This window comes from Dromiciops gliroides, chromosome 3 (assembly GCF_019393635.1).
Source record: "Dromiciops gliroides isolate mDroGli1 chromosome 3, mDroGli1.pri, whole genome shotgun sequence".
Classification (NCBI taxonomy): Eukaryota; Metazoa; Chordata; class Mammalia; order Microbiotheria; family Microbiotheriidae; genus Dromiciops; species Dromiciops gliroides.
In genome coordinates, this window is record NC_057863.1 from 196481065 (window position 1) to 196504154 (window position 23090).

At 35.2% G+C, this 23090-nt stretch overlaps 1 protein-coding gene across 1 annotated transcript in view; it reads right to left on the minus strand.

Annotated features, from left to right (window-relative positions):
* Positions 1-23090, minus strand: part of GBE1 (1,4-alpha-glucan branching enzyme 1) — a 271477-nt gene that overhangs the window by 24283 nt on the left and 224104 nt on the right. Inside the window, exons 13-14 of the mRNA XM_043990842.1 lie at positions 16843-17027; positions 15098-15228 (exon numbers count right to left, since the gene is read on the minus strand). Of these exons, the coding sequence (XP_043846777.1) occupies positions 15098-15228; positions 16843-17027 (316 nt within the window). The remainder of the gene's footprint in view (positions 1-15097; positions 15229-16842; positions 17028-23090) is intronic.

Below are 23090 nucleotides of genomic sequence, written 5' to 3' on the forward strand. Positions count from 1 at the left end.
TCCAATTTTACTTCCATATCTCTTATATTTCCCTTTTATAGCTACTATTTAATGTCAGGCCATAATTAATTCTTGCCTGGATAAGTGTAATAACTTCCAACAGGGTGTTCCTACTTCCAATCTTTCCCCATTCCAATGTGCATATGCCTGATACCAGTCTCCCTAAAAAGTTCTATACTAGTTTGTCAAATGCTATGTTAGGAGACTGTAGGCACCTAGGTGGGGCAGTGGATAGAGCACTGGCCTTGGAGTAAGGAAGACCTGAGTTCAAGTTTATCCCAGACCCTTAATATGTGACCCTAGGCAAATCACAACCCTATTTTCCTCCGTTTCCTCATTTGTAAAATGAGCTGGAGAAGGAAATAGCAAACCACTTTAGTACTTTTGCCAAGAAAATTCCAAAGGGAGTCATGAAGAGTCAGACATGCTTGAAAAGACTGAACAACAGGACAAGTTTTACTATGCTAGGAAGGCTTTAAATTTAACCCAATGACAAATCAATCTGTTTACCCAGGCCCGAACTACCTAAGTATGGAAAGGATGGCCAACTGTTGGTGAATGTTTTTTGGCCATGCAAACATGTGAAAAATAAATTTAAAAAATATATATCCCCAGTCCTTTGTGACCCACTGTTATTTTTGCAGAGTGATAAGAAAGGGAACAACAAAAATTGTAAATATAAATTTTAGACCACTTAGAAATTTTAGTTTCACTGCTATGTTCTAAATATGTCTAAGTTTAAGGAGACATGCTGGAAAAGCCAAATCAAATAAATCTTGAAAGCCTCATTATAAATGCCATCAGAAGAATAAAAAAGGTTAGAGCAAAATAGAAGAATGGCTCACAGGTGCTTTTTTTTTTTTGGCAGGGCAATGGGGGTTACGTGACTTGCCCAGGGTCACACAGCTAGTAAGTGTCAAGTGTCTGAGGCTGGATTTGAACTCAGGTCCTCCTGAGTACAGGGCCAGTGCTTTATACACTGTGTCACTCACAGGTGCTTTTTGCAAAGGAAAAGAAAAGAAGTGACAGAGTAGGTCTTATTATGAAAAATTATATAAGAGATAAGTTTTTTGCAAAAAGACAAAGGTAAAAGTAAAAAGTTAAGGACCACTTATGAGGACTTGATAAGAAACTCCCAATTAGGTCCACATATACTAATACTTTGTGACTTCAATGCAAAATCAAAGCAAAGGTAGGGAAAGGTAATGATAAGGAAAAGAATGGGGAAGAATGGTTCAGGAAGAAGAATGTGTATGCACATAAAGCTTATGCTATTATATCGTGAACACTTTATTAAAAAATAATTTGCATGTAATGTAGATAGTTACTGATCATGTGTTAGAGACTTTTATCTGTCATTCAGTTCTCTGTACAGTCAGACCATTGATCAAAAAACAAGAGTAATGAAGAGATATGATATACAAATGAAACTAAGCAGTTTAATCAAGAAGTATTTGAATATGTAATTGATGATAAAAATATGAAATGACTAACAGTGACAATAATAATTTTATTGTACTCTTTTTTTTTTTTTGCAGGGCAATGAGGGTTAAGTGACTTGCCCAGGGTCACACAGCTAGTTAAGTGTCAAGTGTCTGAGGCTGGATTTGAACTCAAGTCCTCCTGAATCCAAGGCCAGTGCTTTATCCACTGCGCTACCTAGCTGCCCCCCAAAACAATAATTTTAATACAAAAGTTCAATGTATGTAAATTAATTGCCAGATTAAAGACAAGAGCCCAAAAAGTGAGCTCTCAAAGAGCCCAAACATCTGACCAAATAAAGGCAATAGTAGGCTGAAATATAAACTCATTTGTAAAATTCTTATGAATGATGACAGATGCTTATGAACAATATCATTTCATAAATCAAAGAGATAATAAAGGGTAAAAATCATTTAAATGAAAATTTGGCAAGATATCCTACAAAGTAAAGTGTTCCCAAGGGCATTCAAGAATAAAAAAGGAAATATAACAGAAGAAAATTAGAAAAGAATTTGTTAAATTCATTAAAACAAAATCTCAGTAATGAGGAAATATAAATGGCACTAAAGAGGACAAAGAGCAGAAGAGCATCTGGATCAGACTAAATGTAAATAGATGATATTGGAAACACAATTGTGAAGGCACTGAAAGGCTGCTATAACAGAAAAATATTCCATAGGCATGGGTGATGGGGAGGAAAATCTTAGTGATAGACTAGACCTGTGATGTCACTGATATAGGGAACTACCAGATGAAGATTCGATTCTCCAGATCATTACAGGTGAGCATTTTCTCTGTAACTTATGGTTTTAGAGAGTTTGGATCTTATTAACACTGGAGGGGTAAAAAAGGCAACTTGGAAAACACTGTCTTGTCTAAATAATATATTTCAACAAGTCATTTCGATATAAATCAAAAGTATTTTCAATGAAGGTATCAGCAGGGAGCAAAGAGGCTTTTGCAATCAGTATTCAACAATGGACCACATCTTTACCATCTGATAATTAACTAAAAGAGAGAGCATAAGATATCAATGTGATTATAATTTGTTGATTATGACAAAGTATTTGATGTAGTAGAACAAAATGGTGTATTATAGGTTCTTTTACACGGTCCCAAAGTGTGTCAAATCTATGCATTAAAATTTTTCAAATCTATAGTTATATGGGAAAATGTTCTCAATCACTATTGGTTAGAGAAATGCAAATTAAAATAACCCTGAGGTACCACCTCACACCCATCAGATTGGCTAATATAACAAAGGAAAATGATAAATACTGAAGATGTGGGAATATTGGAACACTAATGCATTGTTGGTGTAGCTGTGAATTGATTCAACCATTCTGGAGAATAATATGGAACTGTGTCTTTTAGGGCTATAAAACTGTGCACACCCTTTGACCCAGCAATAACACTACTAGGACTGTATCCCAAAGAGATCATAAAAAGGGAAAAAGACCAGACCAACACCTATATTTATGGTAGCTCTTTCTTGTGGTGGCTAAAAATTGGAAATCAAGGGATGCCCATCAATTGGGGAGTGGCTGAACAAGTTGTGGTATTATCAATATAATGGAATACTATTGTGTAATGAGAAATGGGGAGCTTAAGGATTTCAGAAAAACTAAGAAAGACTTACATAAACTGACGCTGAGTGAAGTGAGCAGAACCAGGGGAACATTGTACACAGTAACAACAACATCATGTGATGATCACATGTGACAGACCTAGCTCGTCACAGCAATACAATGATCCAAGATTATTCTAAAAGACTCATGATGGAAAATGCTCTTCACATACAGAAAAAGAATTATGGAGACTGAATGCAGATTGAAGCACACTATTATCACCTTTTTTGTGTTTTTTCTTTCTTGTGCTTTTTCCCTTTTGTTCTGGTTCTTCTTTCACAAATATGACTAAGGTGGAAATACATACATCACCTATATTGGATTGCTTGCTGTCTTGGTGGGGGAAGAAGAGAGGGAGAAAAAATTTGGAACTCAAATTCTTACAAAAATGAATGATGAAAACTATCTTTACATGTAACTGGAAAAAAAATACGATTAAAAAAATTATGTCAGATTCATTGAAAGATATAATAAAAAGCTCCGTGCAAGACAAACTGAATAAAAACATTTGGTGAGGCTTATGTTGAAGAGATGGAGGGCTCCTCAATGGTGTTCACTACTGTGGAGGAATTTTTGCTATATTGTCCAAGCTGAAGAGGGATTCCCTATAGATGGTTAGGTCCTCCTATTTGTGAATAGAATTGTGTTAACTGTATCATGACATAGTATAATTGAGAGCCTCCTTAAAGAGATTTGTAGTCACTCAAAGAAGGTTGGCCTGGACATCTACACAGTAAAGACCAAGTGGATGAAGAATGTCTATTGCCCAGATTGCAATGTGACCATTAGTAAGTCTACCTGGAACAGAAAATAAAGATTGGATCCATCTGGACTCAGAATTGAATGGAAGAGTGGGCTGGACTGCTCTTAGAAAATTACAAATCTGATTTGATTATAAGGCCTATCTTCTTAATACCAAAAATCTACCAGAATTACTCTATGGTAGTAAGACATGAAATAAAAGTCTCTGAGGAATTAAAAATGAATGTCACTGAGTAGCACATAATAACTAAATAAGAACATAGTGAGGGTGAAGGATGAAAGGTAGACAGGCAGAATACTCTACTTGCTTCCTTCGATGTCAGGAAAAAGTGAGGAAAGCCTCCAGCACATTGAGTGGACCCCGCTATGGTAAAATTATGGGAGAACATGGTCAAGAGTTTCACAAGATGGACAGACATAGATGGATTGTAATCTTTATTGTTGAAGGTAACTATCAAATTGATGAGATGATCTCAGTATCCAAACTTGAGGGGACTTCCTACAAAGAGCCAAGATGGTGGAGGAAAGGCAGTGACTCCTCAGAGCTCTCCCCCAAATTCCTCCAAATCCCTTCAAATAATGCCATAAGACAATTCCTGAAGCAGCAGACCCTACAAAAGGATGGAGTGAGATCATTTTCTAGCCAAAGATGACTTAGAATGTTGGCAGGAAAGGTCTGTTGTACTGGGGTGAGAGTGGAGTGCAGATCCAGGCCACACTGCACAAACCCAGCCCCAACCCCAGAGAATCAGGCCTCTGGAGCCTTGGAATCAGCTGAGGCAGTGGCTACTTCTGGAACTCAACTCACAGACCAGTGAGGAGGCCGAATCGTTGCTGGGAGGAGATTACAGGGGTCTCTGCTGGTGCTGGGGCAGAACTCTGTTTTGTTGTCCATGCTCGGAACAAGGAAGCAGTCTCGAGTGGTGGCCCAGGTGGGGGAAGGACATAGGCACTCCAGAGCTTGCAATCACAGTGAAACACAATTCTGTTCCCGGGTTAAAGAGCAAGAAGGCCTGTGGTTACTTACAGACTAGATCATAGGCAAAGGGAGTACAAAACGTGCCTCTTCTTAAATCATACTACCTTGGACTCCCTGAAGCTTGGGACAATACGTCCTAGAAGCAGTGCCCTACTTTAAGAAGGAGTTAAAAGTAAAGAAACAGGCTAGGAAAATGAGCAGACAGAAAAAACTGTGGACCATAGGAAGTTTTTTTGGTGACAAGGAAGATCAAAATATACCCTTAGAAGAAGTTAACAAAGTCAAAGTTCCTACATCCAAAGCTTCCAAAAAAATATGAATTTGTCTCAGGCCATGGAAGCACTCAAAAAGGATTTTAAAGATAAGGTAAGAGAGGTAGAAAAAATGGAAAGAGAAATGAGAGTAATGCAGGAGGGTCATGAAAAAAGAGTCAACAGCTTGAAAAGCCAAATGGAAAAGGAGATACAAAAGCTCTCTAAAGAAAATAATTGCTTAAGAATTGAGATTGAGCAAATGGAAGCAAATGAGTTTATGAGAAATCAAGACACAATAAAGCAAAACCAAAAGAATGAAAAAAATAGAGGGCAATGTGAAATATCTCCTTGGGAAAACAGGTGACCTGGAAAATAGCTCAAGGAGAGATAATTTGAAAATTATTGGACTATCTGAAAGTCATGATAAAAAAAAGAGCTTAGATAGCATCTTCCAAGAAATTGTCAGGGAAAATTGCCCTGATATTCTAGAAGCAGAAGGTAAAATAGAAATTGAAAGAATCCATCAATCACCTCATGAAAGAGATCCCAAAATGGAAACTTCCAGGAATTTTATAGCCAAATTCCAGAACTCCCAGGTCAAGGAGAAAATATTGCAAGCAGTCAGAAAGAAAAACTTCAAGTATGGTGGAGCCACAGTCAAGATAACACAAAATCTAGTAGTTTCCACATTAAAGGATGGGAGGACTTGGAATATGATATGCTGGAGGGCAAATGAACTGGTATTACAAACAAGAATCACAAACCCAGCAAAACTTGTATAATCTTTCAGGGTAAAAAATGGGAATTCAATAAAGGAGAGATCTTTCAGGCATTTGAAATGAAAAATCTGAGCTGAATGGAAAATTTGACTTTCAAATACAACACTCTAAAGAAGCATAAAAAGGTAAACAGGAAAAAGAAATCATAAAAGATATTAAAAGGTTAAACTGTTCATATTCCTATGTGAGAAGATGATACTTGTAACTCATAAGAATTTTCTCATTATTAGGGCAGGTAGATGGAGTATATTTAGACCAGAGGGCACAGGTGTGAGTTGAATATGAAGGAATGGTATCTTTGAAAAAATAAAATTAAAGGGCGAGAGAGGAATGCAGTAGGAGAAAAAGAAAGGGGGAGGTAGAATGGGGCAAAGTATCTTACATAAAAGAAGCAAGAAAAAGCTTATGGAGTGGAGAGGAAGATGGGGGAAGTACAGGGGAGTGAGTGAGCCTTACTCTCATCAGAATTGGCTCAAAGAGGGAATAACACACACATTCAATTTGATAATCTATCTAACCCTGCAGGAAAGTAAGAGGGGGAGGGGTGAAAGAAGGGAGGGCAGATTGGGGGAGGGGGCAGTCAGAAGCAAAACACTTTTGAGGAGGGATAGGGTGAAAGACAGGAAATAGGATGGAGAGAAACACAGCAATAGTAACTGTGAAAAAAATTATTCTGAAGCAGAGGCAAGAGCAATTTATGATGATGATGTTTGATTGATTGACTGATGGATTGATGGACTAATGATGATTGGATGAAGATGAGAATTGATTGATGAGGATTGATTGAGTGGTACTTATTTGGCTAGGTGGATTGTGAAGAAAATTCTTTGTGAGATATAAGGTACTATATAAATGTTATCTATTACCGTTGTTGCAATAATGAACCTCATGGGTTTATTGTAAGGAAATCTCTCTTTAAAGTGCTATATAAATGTAGTTTACTATAAAAAAAAATGATTAGCAGGATGCTATCAGAAAAACCTGGAAAGGCTTACATGAGCTGATGCAAAGTGAAATGAACTGTATACAAAATAACAGTAATACTGTAGATCTGCTGTGAATTATTAAGTTACTTTCAGCAATACCATGATCCAAGACAACTCTGTAGGACTTAAGAAAAATGCAGTCCATATGCAGATAAAGAACTGATAGTATCTGAATACAAAATGAAGCATTTTTTGTTAGCTCCTTTATGTGAAGTTTTGTTTTTCTCTGTTTTCTTTCACAACATGGCTAATGTGGAAATGTTTTGTACGACTACACATGTATAAATTATATTGAATTGCTTGAGTTCTTAACGGGGGGGGGGGATTGGGGAGGGAGGGAGGAAGAGAATTTGGAACACAAAGTTTTGTTTTATTTAAATTGATGTAAAATTGTTTTTACATATAATTTGGCAAAATAAAATTCTAAATAAATTATAAGACTGAATTTGACATAGGTCAGATCATATCATTCTTTTGCTCGAGTCTTTTGTGATCTGATTCTCAGATAAAGTATAAACTCAGCCTGGCATTTAAGATTCTTCAAAAGTTTGTCTTCCATCTACCTTTACAATCTTGTTTCACTTTTCCTCTTCATGTACTTCACAAATGGTCTTCTAGCTATTCCCAATTCAACATTCCATTTATCTTCATAACTCTATGCAAACCGTTCCATTTCTGAATACATTTCCTCATCTCCACCCCTTAGAATCCTCATTTCAAAGCTTAGCTCAGGCGACACCTTTCATTCACAGAAAACCATTTCAGGAGGAGGCTGATGTCCATGCTCTGTTCCTGGACTCTCAGAAGAAAAGAGGTGGAGGTAGTAACTGGTTTTCACTATATCAAAGCCAATCTTTTATTCTTCCCTTAATCTCACTCCTCACAAAATATCTTCCAGACCTCTCTATCTGTTCCTAGTTGAGAATCTTGTCTCATACTTTACTGAATCAACAGAGGACATGTGTTGCGAGCTCCTTCTTCTCTGAATCTCAACCCCCCATGGTTATTTGTCTTTCTATCTTCCTTTGCTCCAGTGTGACAATGAGGAATACTTCTCATTAAGACCAACTCTTCTATATGGACCCATTTTATACACTCCCATCTGCTTCAGCAGATTGCTGTCTTGATTATCCTAGCTACTGTCTCTAATGTTCACATCTATCTTGTTCTTTTGCTGCTCTTTCCAAACATGCCTCAGTCTCTCCCATACTTAGAGAAACTTTCCCTAGATCTTACCAGTTCCTCCATCATCTTATATCTCTCCTCTCTTTCTTAGCATTCCTTTCTCAACTCATGCTAGGGATGGGGGTGGGGGGAGAGGGAGGAACCCAACAGCAATATCAACAACAAAGTACTCATTGTTTCCAATTATTCTCCTTTCAATTCTGTCTCAACTCTTTCTAGTCTGGTTTCAGATCTCATCACTCAACTGAAATTGTTCTCTAAAAATTTACCAATAATCTAAATTATCACATCTGATCATCTTTTCTTAATCCTCATTTTTCTTGACTTCTTTGTAACGTGCAATACTGTTGACCACCTAGAAACTCTAGAATTTTCCTGACATTAATCTTTCTTAGTTCTCCTGACTGGCTGATTATTCCTATTTAGTTTCCTTTTCTGGCTCATCAATCATATCACACTCTCTAACTGTGAGTATGCCCCCAAGGCTATAGGCCCTCTTCTCTAATTTCTCTATACTCTCTTCCTTGGGAATTTGAGGGGGATGAGTAAAAGTTTATGCAAAAAGTAGTACTTGAGCTATGTCTTGAAGAAAGCAAGAAATTCTATGAAGTGGCACTGAGGACAAAATGAAGTCTAGATACAGGAGATAGCCAGTGCAAAGACACAGAAAAAAAGATGGACTGTTGTGTGAAGACAAAAAGAGGATGGCAAGCCTGGCTGGACTGAGTAGAGTGAGAAAGAGAGGGAAAGAAAACTTGAAATAATGTTGTGAAAGGCAGAAAGATTTATACATGATCCTAAAGACAATAGGGAGATTCTAGAGTTAACTGAGGAGACTAACATGGTCAGATCTGTGCTTAAGGAAAAGTTCTTTTGTAGAACAAGGCAGTTAGGTAGGTGGTGCAGTGAAAAGAGTGCCAGATATGAGTTGCAAAGACCTGAGCTCAAATCTGACTTGCTTGAATCATAAAATCTGAACTCAGGCACTTAGTAGCTGTGTGATGCTAGGCAAGTCACATGACCTCTACCTGACTTGGTTTTCTCATTTGGTATAAAAAAGAAAAAGGAATAATAGCATCCATCTCTCAGGGTTGTTGCGAGAATCAAATGAGATATTTGTAAAACACTTTGAAAACCTCAAAGTATCATATGAATATTTGCTAATACTATTATACTATTATGTTGATAGCAGTATGAAAGATAGACTAGAATGGAGAGACTGGAGGTAGAGTGACCAGTTAGGAAGCTATTTCAATAACCTAAACAAGAGGTAATAAAGGTCTGATTTCGTATGGTGGCTTAATGAGGAGAGAGGAGTAGAATGGTGACAGGGACATTGTAGAGGTAAAAACATCAAGATTTGACAAACCATTTGGATATGTGGAGAAAAGAAGAAAGGAGTTGTAATGCTAAGATTACAAATCTGAGTGCATATAAGCATGGAGGTAATTTCAAAAGAAATGGGGAAATAAAAGGGAAGGAAGATAGATAGTAAGTTTTGTTCTGTGTATGGTGAGTTTGAGATGCCTCCAGGACATCTACTTGAAATTTTTCATGAGTAGTTAGTTGGTAATGAAGGAAAACTGGGAGCCCTATGAATAGAGAAGATAGTTAAATGCATGAGAACTTATGAGGTCACTAAGAATGTTTAGAGAAAGAAGAGAAGAGTGCTGAGGACAGAGCCTTAGGGAATACCGACAGTAAGTAGAGTTTTATTTGAAAGATGAGTCAGCAAAAGAGTCTAAGATTATGGACATGTTTATTCATTCAATGGTGACTGCACCATTGAATAATGATAAGAGTTGTGGGGACCAATTTTTAATTCTTTATAGAGTAGTCAGAAAGACCAGAGTTCAAATCTAACCTGAGAAACTTACCAGCAGTGTGACCTTGGGCAACTGACTTAATTCCTGCCTGCATAAAATTGGAGAAGGAAATGGAAAACCATACCAATATCCTTGCCACAAAAAAAATCTCTTAAAAACAGTTGGTCCATGGGATCACAAAGAGTAGGACATGACTGAATGACTGAAAAACAAAAATTCATTCAGTGGTTTAAGATTAACCCTCAAAAGGGAGAATTCATATGTCCCACTCCACCAGGATTTTGTCTTTAAATTCTTTCTTTCCAGAAATACTTTTCCCTCCAATGTGTAAATCTGAACTACTTAACTTATATAGGTAATTCACTCACATGACACAGATACAATAGTTTCCCCATTCATATTTTTGTGAGGTAAAAGAACATTTTTTTTAGATTTTAATAATAAACTCTCTGACTTTTTTCTCCTTGAGGAAGCAGAAACAGGTAATTGAAATTTTTCCTAAATTCAACTGAGTTCGCAATGGAAGAAGATTATTACTGTACAATTGGGCATGTAACCAGAAATTCATCTCATACCTTAAAATACTAGAATAAATATTCAGAAAAACTGCTAATATAATTTGTGAAGTAATGTCAAAAGTGAAGTCATGATATACTACTGCGTAGAGTCCTATGAATATTAAGCTAATCTAAAATTGTTACAAAGCAGTTGTTTAATTATTCACTATGCAAAATATTTTCCTTGCTTTATGATTCATGTTAAATTCCTCTGTGTGTATATGTTAGAGATTACTCCTCTTTCAAAACTATTTTAATAATCCGACAAACCATGCAAATTTATTAAGAGGATCTCTAAGTAATGTTTAAAAGTCTAACAGCTTGAATCTGGAGAATATTGACTTAGACAATGGCTGTTTGGCCATATCAAATCCATGGCAAGAGAAATGAAAAAAGCTTTCAGAAAAGCACAGGTAAAAAATGAAAATTCTAACCAGGTAAGGCTTTTTTATATTATGAATTTAAATAAGAGTTCCCTCAATAAATAACATGTATATCCAATATCAACTATATAACTATGACAATGCACCAAAGTGATGTCTTTGTTTTCTTACTAAATAATATTCCAGTTTCTGAGGTTACCTTTAAATATCTTTACCTCAGAAACTAACCTTAACTCATAAAGGACCTTGATAAAATATGGCATTTACCTGATACTAAATTAAGTGCTTTGTCTTCATTTGTTCCATAAAGTATGAATTCTAATAGACAGGCACAGTTACATCACTGCACTTCAAAAGGAGTCTGTAAACTAAGAAACTACAAAGCTATATCTCTGCCTCCAGCAATCACACTCCAGTGACTCATTGAAGTGACCTTATTTGCTCATTAGCAACTCTAGGTACAGGTTTTGCAAATGCCAGAATGCTTGAATTTACATTTTTAAAAGTACAACTCGCAGCATTTTAATGATAATGTTTCTGAGATATTAGTTCAAATCAAACTTTATTTACTTATCTGTACCTTTAGCATCAAATCATTTTGCCCTAGATTCACATGCCTTGTATGTGCCATACTGATAGGACCACTCTCCTTAATATTTTAATGTTCTGACAATTTTAAATGTCATTTGATAGGGGACTTGCAATTTAGCAATCATGAGTGATTTTACTACACTTATTTAATTATGTTTTAGTTTTTTTAAGGTCTCAAAATAACAATACAATATATACACCTTAAAAATTAATTACAGGGGCAGCTAGGTGGCACAGTGGATAAAGCACTGGCCCTGGATTCAGGAGTACCTGAGTTCAAATTTGGCCTCAGACACTTGGCACTTATTAGCTGTGTGACCCTGGGCAAGTCACTTAACACTCATTGCCCTGCAAAAAAAAAAAATTAACTACAAGCCCAGAATTTTGTATTTTAGAACAAGACTACATATGATGGAATAAGTGAGGCATTTAATATTAATTCACATAGCATGAAAAATCTATGGGAAGCAGACACTGCTATCATTTAATATAAAGCTTATTTTGTTTTGTTTCTATCCTACAGAGGTATTGGGTAACCCGGAAGAAGCCTATTTATGACCTGAATATGTGTACAATTTTCCCTCCAACTGTATCAAACCCATTTTGAAGACTATATCAATAAATCACAGTGGTTTAGACATGGCTAGTTCTTGTCTCCTAGTGGCTTACAATTTCATTTTCAGTCAACATTTACCTTCTATACTAAGTTATGTAGAAGAAATGTGGTTATGAATATGAAATAATGATTCTGTTAATGCAATGTCAGACATTAAGTTTACTTCTCTAAGGGTCTATTTATGAAATAACAGCACATACAAATATGAAAAGCATTAAAAAAGTATAAAATGTATTCTATATTAGTGAGCAGAGGATGAATGTAGTCACTTGTATGCATCTAGGTCTTAGGACTGGGTATTAGGTACTACTGTTCTTTTTTATTCAAAGATGGTATTGGGGGGGCAGCTAGGTGACACAATGGATAAAGCACAAGCCCTGGATTCAGGAGAATCTGAGTCCAAATCCAGCCTCAGACACTTGACAGTAGCTGTGTGACCCTAGGCAAATCACTTAACCCTCATTGCCCTGCCAAAAGAGAAACAAAGATGGTACTGGCAGTAATTACTATGCACTGTGTGAGAGTCTGATGAATCCAAATGTGCCATTGTCCTTTTCATACTGTATACACATAACGATTCTTTGTTTTGTGGTTAGACTTGCTAACTGTGTAAAATGTCACTGGCATTCTGCTTCTCAAAAATCAGCATGGATACCAATGCTCAAAGAAGAATTAACTTTTTCTTTGCTGCAATACATCAGTCTTGTTTGTGTGCTATTATTTCCCAGGTGGGTCAGGCTATATGAATGTTAATTTTTTTTTAAATCCTTCAGTGAACAATTAAAAGGTTTCTCCTGTCCTCTCTGATGTTATCCCCTTATAGTATATCGTACAACAACTGCTTAGAAACACTATTATCCATTCCCTACAAATATACACATTTCTAGCTCAAGTGTGAGAACAAGTGATGAATTAACCTTTTATTATTATGTTATTAATAGTACTACTACTTGTGGCATTAAGAAACTGGAAATGAAACTCCCGTTTTGAGAGACTCCTGAGATACTGAGATAATTGCCATCTCCCAGATTTAAAAATAGAATAAATAATCTTCAATTTCATTATAAGAACTAGCCCATGGGTTTACCTCTACATAGTAGATAACCACATAAGTTGCTTTGTATATTTCTGTTTGCATGTTGACTCACCCATTAGATTGTATGCTCCTTAAGGGTAAGGGTTGTCTTTTTCCTTTTTTTTCCTCCCTAGTGCTTAGCACAGTCCCTGGCACATACTAGGTGCTTAATAAATGTTGACTGATTGACTGACAATACTGAACATATACTAAGGCCAAAACACAAACAAGACTGTCTAGAAGCTAAATTCCTGTGACTTGACAAATTGATATTCAAAAAAGACTGTCCATGAGCACTAGAACACATGACAACCAATAAGTGTTCTTAAATCTTCAAGTACACCTGAAGGGCTATGGCTTCACTGATAAGGACTGACATAAGAAACAGATTTTTTTTCCCCTTAATCCAATTTTTACTTGGGGACAATTTAGGAAAAATATTGGTGCAGGGTTAGAATTAATCATACAGGTGTAGAGGAATGTATCCTTCATCTAGTAGTAGCCAATGGTTATCATTTGAACTCTGGTACTCACTATGCATATGAGATCCATCTGTCTATGATATATCTCTGAAGTCCATCCATCCATCCGTATTTATTAAGCTCCTACTATGCACAAGACACTATGTGCTAAGCAATGGGTATATTCATACAATAAATTAAACATTTGTACTTGTAAACTCATATCCTTCAATAAATCTCAACTCATATATAGGCATTGTATATTGGATTTTGTTTTTACCTTTCAGTTGAATGGGGGTAATGTTCATTACATAACTATTTCTTTAAAGACAATTATCTACTAAATTTTAGGGAACAGGAAGGATAGATGGCCTGTTCATCTCTCTAACCCTTAGAGTTTACCTTATGAACACAACAATTTTGAAGAAAGAAGTTACCCAAATCTATAAGGTGACTAGAAAGGTGCTCGGAAGGGTACTCTTGCTCAACGTATTTTCCTCAGGACTTATACCAGTGCCAAAATTTCACTATAAGAGATTAATTCCCTTGAATAATTACATCTTTCTATGACATCAAAGATACCTCTAGCAAAGTAAAAATACTTTTAGGAGAAATAACACCGTAGAGGGTGATGGTTATAGTAGAAGATGATGAAGGAAAAACGAAAACAGTAAGTATGTAAAGGTAGGCTTTTCTTCTTACTTTTCAATCACAAAAGCCTATAAGAATTAAAAACATACTTTTCAGTAACCTATATATGTTTCAAAGATTGAATTTTTACAAGTAATTCAAAGAGGCTGGTGTGTATAAGAAAAAGATAAATTTTACCTTAGGCTCTTACTAGAAATGCATTTACTAATTAAGTAATTTTCAGTAGCTCTTGTGACAAGACTTAGGCCACAGAAGGTCTTAGCTACAAAGTTCAGATGCCATCAATTAATAAAATCTTTTTTTTCTTGGTTTTTTTTTTTTTTGAAGGCAATGGAAAGGTTAGTGGCACTCAAGCCCATGCATTTCTTTACTGCATGGCTAAAATCTTTACCTTACCTAACCTGAAGCAAACCTACTCATGCTAGATTGATAGCCACACTACACCATTCTGTCCCTTGATATCATTTTAAGTAAAGAGATACGGGAAGAGCAGTGAATAAGTTTCCACACCTTGTGTTGGAGACCCATTGTGAGGAAAGTTTCTGAAGAGGTTCTTTATGGCTTGAAATAGTGCTGATATCTTCAAGTTAGGGTATATATCTATAAGTATATCTATGAACCAAGTACTACAACACAGGTTCCTGCTTTGTTCAATGTAAAGGAAGTAGGGTGAATGTGATTCACTGATTTTAATTATGGAGAATTCTGCATATTGAAGAATTATACTTAGATAGATGATACAGAAATAGATGATTTTATGACATAGGAGCCTGACTTTCAGTCAAGGGCCTTTTCTTACCTTTGATGTATTCATATTTATTATAAATAATTATAAACAAAAATAATTCAGATGAATATATTTTGTGGTAAGAGAAAGGATATTTTCCTGGTGATGCTGTTCCCACTCTATAATCAGTAAAACTCTTTTCTGGATGGAAATTGAAGAGAAAAAGAAGATTTGCTCGTTCAAAAGCAATGACCTTATTTTCTTCATGTTTTTCACTCACATAGGCCTATAAGAAGAAGATATATTACATTTCAATAATATATAAATGTCTCTATAAGTGAATTATTTCCAAACTAAAGGGAAAAATAGTTTTTATATTTGTCTTAGTAAAGTAGCCGTATATTTTACTAGAATACCAATGTTATCTACAGTATTACTTTTTCAAAAAGGCACTACAATTTTGACATAAGAAATCCCAAAAATAATCTTGCAAGCACGTTAAAAAAAGGTTCTGAAAAGATTCACGTCTTTTTTATGACAATGATAGCAATAGGAAGAAAAAAGAACTTTATACAATTGTCTGTTGTATAAATGTTATGGTTCATTTTAAAGTATATATGTTATATAAATATATCCATATGAAGAGAGGGAGAAAATGTATTTTAAAAATATCTGCCTGAAGGCTTTTAATTTTGGATTTGTTTTTTGTTTGGTTACTCAGAATTCTATTATCTTCACGACAGAATAAATGTGAGACTATATGTCTCATATGATATATATGTTTATATATGTATACACACATGTATAATATATAAATGGGAATCTGAACTCATTACCTACACATTTAAGTTTGCAAACTTTAATATAATATGAAAACTCAAATTTAAGATAACTGTCCATAACTTTATGTATCCTAATTTTAAATTTTGTTTATGAGATTTTTCTATCTTTCCTGCCTTGTGAATCAAAGCCCAATTCTTGATAATTTAGAATTGATAAATGTTTAGAGTAAACACTAATATTTCTGGTCGTCTGTAATGCTTCTGCAGAACAGAAACTATTTCACCATTTCTATGCAAAGCTACATTCCTGACTAGGATATTCGAGACAATGTTGTTGAATATAGATTTTCAGCCAATTTATGAAAAATACACATTAAAGTAAAAGTAAAAAAAAAAAAAAGCAATCTCAAACTGCGCCTTTATTTTTTTAAAAAAGGCTAATGATTAGGGGCAGCTAGGTGGCGCAGTGGATAGAGCACTGGCCCTGGAGTCAGGAGTACCTGAGTTCAAATCCGGCCTCAGACACTTAACACTTACTAGCTGTGTGACCCTGGGCAAGTCACTTAACCCCAATTGCCTCACTTAAAAAAAAAAGAAAAGGCTAATGATTAATTTTTTTCACTGGGAAAAATTAAATGTATTGATTTTATTTTTTTAAAGTTAATTGAAAATTGGCAATATAGTTCTAATCATGAGTTAGTTCATGAAAAATACAACTAGGGTTCAGGAATGATGACTATTAGTGAAGTGACAATTTGGCAACCAGGAAAATGGAAATGTATGCCACCAATATTTTTTAAGGACAATATAATTCTATAGAAAAATAGTAAAAAAAAAAATTAAGGTATTTTCCCAATGATTTCTACAATGGGTTCTAGTTTCTTCTTTTAACCAATTTTAAAGAAAATTAAATTTTTTTTAAATCCTGTAATAATAGAGACAAAAATGTCTAGGATTCACATTATTTTCAGGAAAGAATTTAGTGACATGTTTTGACAACCTGATTCATGTTACTGACACCATACACTGCATAAAGAACTGTATATAGATTTAAAATTAATATTATTCTAAATAGTCCATTGCTGCCTAAAGCATAGCATTTTCTCTATAGAACTTACCTGAGGTGCTGAAAGCCAACCAAATCTTTCTTCCAATTTATTCATATCTTTGTCAAAGTTATAGAGGAATTTATAGCGAAGGAGTTCATCATCAGTCAGATGAAACTGCCGCCTAGCATAATGGTAACTTTCATTATTTCCTTTTCTTGGGAAGTCCAACCATTCTGGATGGCCAAATTCATTACCTGCATAAAAACATTCATTTGTAAGTGTAAGCTAAAAAGGTAAATGTTGTAAGGTAAATGTAGCCTATGAAGATATTAAGCTCAACATTTGCCAAAAAAAAAAAAAAAAAAGCAAAAGATTTAAAAAATTCAATAGATGTTAAAATTTCTTAGAAGTATGACCTCGAGATATTTTTAAATAGTATCTTATTTTATTTTTTCCAATTACATGCGACAATAGTTTTCAATATTTTTGTATGATTTTTTTTCTCCTTCCCTCCCTTCCTTCCCCCCTGCCCCCCCCATCCCCGAAGCCAGGAAGCAATCTGATACAGGTTACAATCATGTTAAACATACTTCCACATTAGTCATGTTGTGAGAAAAGAATCAGAACAAAAGGGGAAAAAAACACAAGAAAGAAGAAACAACCCCCCTACCCCCCACAAAAAGTGAAAATAGTATGCTTCAATCTACATTCAGAACCTATAGTTCTTTTTCTGGATGTGGAGAACATTTTTGATCATGAGTCTTTTGGAATTGTCTTGAATCATTGGCTAACAGATATTTTCCATACAGTACATTTAAAAAAAAAATAAAGCATCTTTATTTACTTTTCCCCATCGTCTCCCTCAGATTTAGTTCATCCATTCACTTTTTAATTTCAGATTTGGCACTTAAGAATTTTTAGAAATAGGCAAACTGCTATTGATATTATACTATTGAAATATTCTTGCATTCCTAATAACAAAAACTCCCTATTTTTGAAAAAACAAATCTGAGAGTCAAACTTATACTTCATCTTTGCTCTAACTTTCCCATTTTTGTTTTGTTTTCTTCCCCAATAATCAGACTACCTCTTTAAAAAAATCAGCTTTCATTTCTTGCTTCAATTATATAACTCAATTGTATAACTTTATAAAGATATAAAATGGTATTAAATACAAATGTTTTCCAGTAAAGAATTCCAATGTGGAGAAATTCTAAAGAATGAAACAAATAAATGCGGGATCTCTGCCAATATTATTGTTTAAAATATGATTCAATTTAAAATTAACTTTTAAGTTACTACTCAAAAGAAACACCACTTTAAGCAAACACTGTTCTAACAATTATAGAGTAGAAAAAACCCAAACTTACTATTATACTAAAAGTATTGAAAATGATGTTGGAGTGGGCTCATGGAGGAATAGATTTCATACCCAATTGGGAAGAGTAATCTATTTAACCCTGCAGGAAAGTAGGAGGGGAAGAGGATAAGGAAGTATGTAATTTAAATTTCTAAATGCAGGTTCTAATCTGGCCCCCACAGTTTTGGGGGGAAACTGACTAAAATCACTGATAAACGAGTTTAGGTTTTTAAGGGTTTATTGAAAGATAGGAAAAGAAAGAGAAAGATTGAGAACAGAATTCCTATAACCTGGCAATCCTAGCTTTCCTAACTCCCCTGTGAAGTCCTTTGCCACTACACCCATCTCTCCAGGCAAAAGAAACCAAGCTCCCTGCACAGTTTCTGCTCCCTCCTTCCTGTCCCCTCCCAGAAATGGGAGGTTCTTCAAGTTGATTGGTTGACTGGGCCAGAAGGTGGTCAAAGTTCAAAGTTGTTAGCTTCTGAGAACCATGCTTTCTTAAGTACTCTTAAGTACCAGCCAGATGTGCTTAGAATCTAGTTAACTAGAAATCAGCCAGTAATCGTCAGCAGTCACCTTATCCAATACAATCAGTTTAAATTAATCTCCAGGTGGGCTCCTGAGTATCTGCTAAATCTCATCTATCACATTCCACTATCTTGACACAGAAGGAAGGGTGAAAAAAGGGAGTGCAGAGAGAGGGAGAGGATAGTCAGAAGTAAAACACTTTTGAGGAGGAACAGGTAAAAAGAAGATAGAGTAAATGTCATGGGAAGGGAGTGGGATGGAGGGAAATAGTTGTGATGATTGATTATAATGGCAAAACGTATGGTACCTACTTTGCTGGGCTTTTATGAAGAAAATTCTCTGTCAAGCTTAAGGTACTTTATACAGGTTATAATGAACAGGATACTATCAGAAAAACCTGGAAAGACCTACATGAACTGAAGCAGTGAAATGTACTGTATACAAATTACAGCAATAGTGGGGGATGATCTGCTGGGAAGTATGTGGTTATTTTCAGTAAGGCAATGATCCAATATAACCCTGAAGGACTTATGAAGAATGCAGCCCATCTGCAGAGAAAGAACTGATAGTATCTGAAAACAGATGGAAACACATTTAAAAAATTTTTTTTTTCTTTTCCTCTTTGACACTTCCTTAATCTGAAATTTGGGGGTTTTTTGACTGTTTGCTCTCACAACTAGCATGGGAATTTTTCCATGACTACTCATGTATAACTTATTTTGAATTATTGAGTTCTTGTGGGTGGGAGGTGGGGATGGAGGGGGGAAGAGAAATCAGAACACAAAGTTTTAAAAAATTAATGTTAAAATTTTGTTTTTACATATATTTTGGAAAATAAAATTCTATTCTAATCCCGAAAGAAAGAAAGAAAGAAAGAAAGAAAGAAAGAAAGAAAGAAAGAAAGAAAGAAAGAAAGAAAATGATGACAGGGTTCCTGAAAATCCAGTAGGCATGGAAAATAGTCTCCCTAGTCTCTATAGCTCTGGTTACAATGCAGTTTAATTTCTTCTTGAAATTGTGGCTTGGCAAGAGAACTATCCCTTCTCAGACTACATATCCTTATTTTTGTTTTGAAAACAAGTCAGAGTACCTAGAGGTGTGAGTGAGTGCTTGTTGAAATGACCTATGTTCCCAACTCAAGAAGCCAACTTAAGGGTAGATGAATATTCCTATCAATTTAATTCAAATTGTATAAACAATTAGTGGCTCACTGATCTACTTATGAACAAGTTGCTATGCCTCTAGAATTATAGCACCCCTACTTATTGCATAGAGAGATTTTTTTTTTCTTTTTAAACTTTTTACACAAGAGTGCAAACTTGTTTAAAATTCTTTTCCTATCCATGAAGAAGTTAATTAGTATCCGGGTCTAAAAACCGTTCATTTTCAAAAAGGCTCAGGAAGGATCTAAAATGATGGCCAACTTAAGGAAAACTTTGAGGTTCCTAAAACACAGTGTCATGTAAATTGGTGTAATAAAAAACATGTTCTTTTGGCTCTGGAAGAATATAATTGGGCTTAGTGTAATATATTCCCCAAGGCATCTCCAGGCACAAATTTGAAGAAACCTGTCATTAATAATTATGACATTGTCTAATACACTGCTTTGTACAAATAAATGGGCAAATAATAAACTTGATGTCTATACAGTTCTGCATAAAAATCCAGGGATTATTTATCTGGAATTTTGTCTTAAATACTTCTCAAAGCTAGATCAACCATGGTTGTTTTAGTGAGAATCAGGGAAAATATATAAGAGATATGGGAAAGAAACACAACTCCCCCCAAATCACAAAATATTAAAGTCAATCATAGAAATATAATAGTTTAAATATACTATTGCAATAGGGTTCATATTTCTAGGGGACAAACCAACAAATTATTAATTTATATGTTCTATAAGGAAGTTCTTCACGTTTATATTCTAAGCTTCAATTTCATGTCATTATTTTAAAGTTTTGTTCTAAATAAATCAATACACATTTATTAAGAATCCTCTATGTGCAGGCATGACCAATGCTGAATAACTTCTCTATCTAGAAACTGTTGATAAATTTGCAAAATCCATATAGCCTTTAAAAATAGTATAACATCGGGGCAGCTAGGTGGCGCAGTGGATAAAGCACCGGCCCTGGATTCAGGAGTACCTGGGTTCAAATCTGGCCTCAGATACTTGACACTTACTAGCTGTGTGACCCTGGGCAAGTCACTTAACCCCCATTGCCCCACAAAAACAAAAACAAAAACAAAATTGGGAAGAAAAATAGTATAACATCTTAGAGCATCAAAATTTTTTGTTACACATGAAGCTATTTTGATTTATTACTTAATTTTCAGCTGACAGCTTTTCTTCCATACAGAAATAATTTTGAATACTTTCCCATAGATACAGTTTTAAAAATTGCAAAAGTAAAGCAAACAATGGAAAAAGCCTATATTTTGGACATACAAGTGTCCTGAAGTTTCTCTGTTGACTCTGTCTTAATGAAATAAAGATGAAATGAAAAGCCTTTTAAGTAATAATGGTTATTGCAAACTTGGGCTGAATTTAGTGAGGAATAAAGCTTCCTGGAAGGAGGTAACTGCACCTCTGCACTCTATTCTTGTTAGACCTCATCTGTAGTACAAGGTTAAGTTCAGGACACCATGGCTTAAGAATGACATTGACAAGTTGGAGTATGACAAGTGGAGGGAAGGCCTTACATCTACATCATATTAGAATCAATAGAAGGAGCTGGGGCTGTTTAGCATGGAGAAGAGGAGCGGCTCCCATTAATAGCTGAGTTCAAGTTACTTGAAGGGCTGTGTAGGGCAGAAGGATAAGACATTGGCTTCAAAGGCAGAATCAAAATCAATGGATGGAAGTGGCAAAGAGATAAGGTTTAATGGCAGAAAATTTCCTAATAATTTGAGCTATTTAAAATTATAATTGGGGACATCAAAAAGTGACAAATTATATTATACTTTATGGTTTATGAAGGACTTTCAAAGCATTTCCCCCTAACATAACCTCATGAGATAGCTGGTACAACTGTCAACCCATTTTACAGATCTGAAAAAGAAGTCCAGGGAAGTTAAATGACAACTTATATGAAGTCATGGTTAATCCTATGTTATTAGAAATTAAACCCAGGTCTTTTGAATCCAAGTCCACTTCTCTTTCTATTTAGTCATACTACCTTCTATAAAAAGCACAAGCTGAATCTGAAACGTATATGCACTGAAAAGCACCCTATTTTAAGGTTCTCCCAATCACCTGACTTCTGTCCCTTTTTTTTATTTTCCCCTTCCCTCTTTTTTAAATAAAAGAAACTCTATAGGTTGTTACTAAACTTTGGTATTTATTGTTTTTAGAGGTGGGGAGGGGAGAGGGGAAAAGGATGCTTTAATAAAATCACAGAAAAATCCAAAATGAGAATAAATAATTGTAGATACTGAACAACCAGTATTTTGAGGTAGAGACAAATATGATTTCTATTATAAATATAATTAATATTATGGAAAATGGATTATTTCTTGAAAATTTGTAGACCAAGCAAAATGTGTGCACCAATGCACACATGCTGACACACACAAACACATGGCAATGTGACCTTTGAGTATCATGCTAGAATGGGAGAGAACTCTTGGTGAGAGAGGTGCACTATGGCATCAAAATATGATAAAATTATATTAAGTACTGAGAAAAAATCATAGAAAGAAAACATATCCCTGATATACTCTTTAAATATTTCTTAAAACAATGCAAAATAAAAAATATCATTTTTGTTTGGGTATCATGAACACTCTAAGGGAAATGCAATAAGGACAAAATTAATGAACAACATGGGGCTGACATCACTCAGTTTTTCTTAGTTCTCACTGTAGTAGCTGCCTGGTCGGCCTGAGTCCGGTTATGGAGGCTCTGGCCCTGAGGGGGACACTATGACCATGGAGAAATGTGGCTGATCAGCTTGTTGGGGTCACTTAGAGATTACTCTTTCCTTGGAGAAGCAAAGTAGTTGATTAAGCAGGTAGTGGTTGGTCAAACATATAATAAAGCAGCCACCCAGAAGAAAGCTGGCCTCCTTGAATTTACAACATGAGCTTAGTTGGGAGACAGTCCTGTTTGCTATGTGATTAGGACCAGGTAGTGACAATAATCTCAAGTTAGAAATGTGGAATTTTTATTATTCATATATCCAAGTAGCTAATACCATCATTTTCAAACTGCTGTAACTTTTCAGTCTTAGGTCTCTACCCCCACCCCCTTCTCACCTCTATAAAATTGGGATCTCCTTTGTTCAGGAGTTGAAGTTAGCCTTCTTCTCCCAGCCATATCTCTATGGCTGTCTGATTAAACCTCCCTGGGAGCTGAAATTAAACTTCTCCCAGCCATACCTGTATGTGCTGTCTGTCTAAGTAACATGCCATAAACCTGTACCTCCCT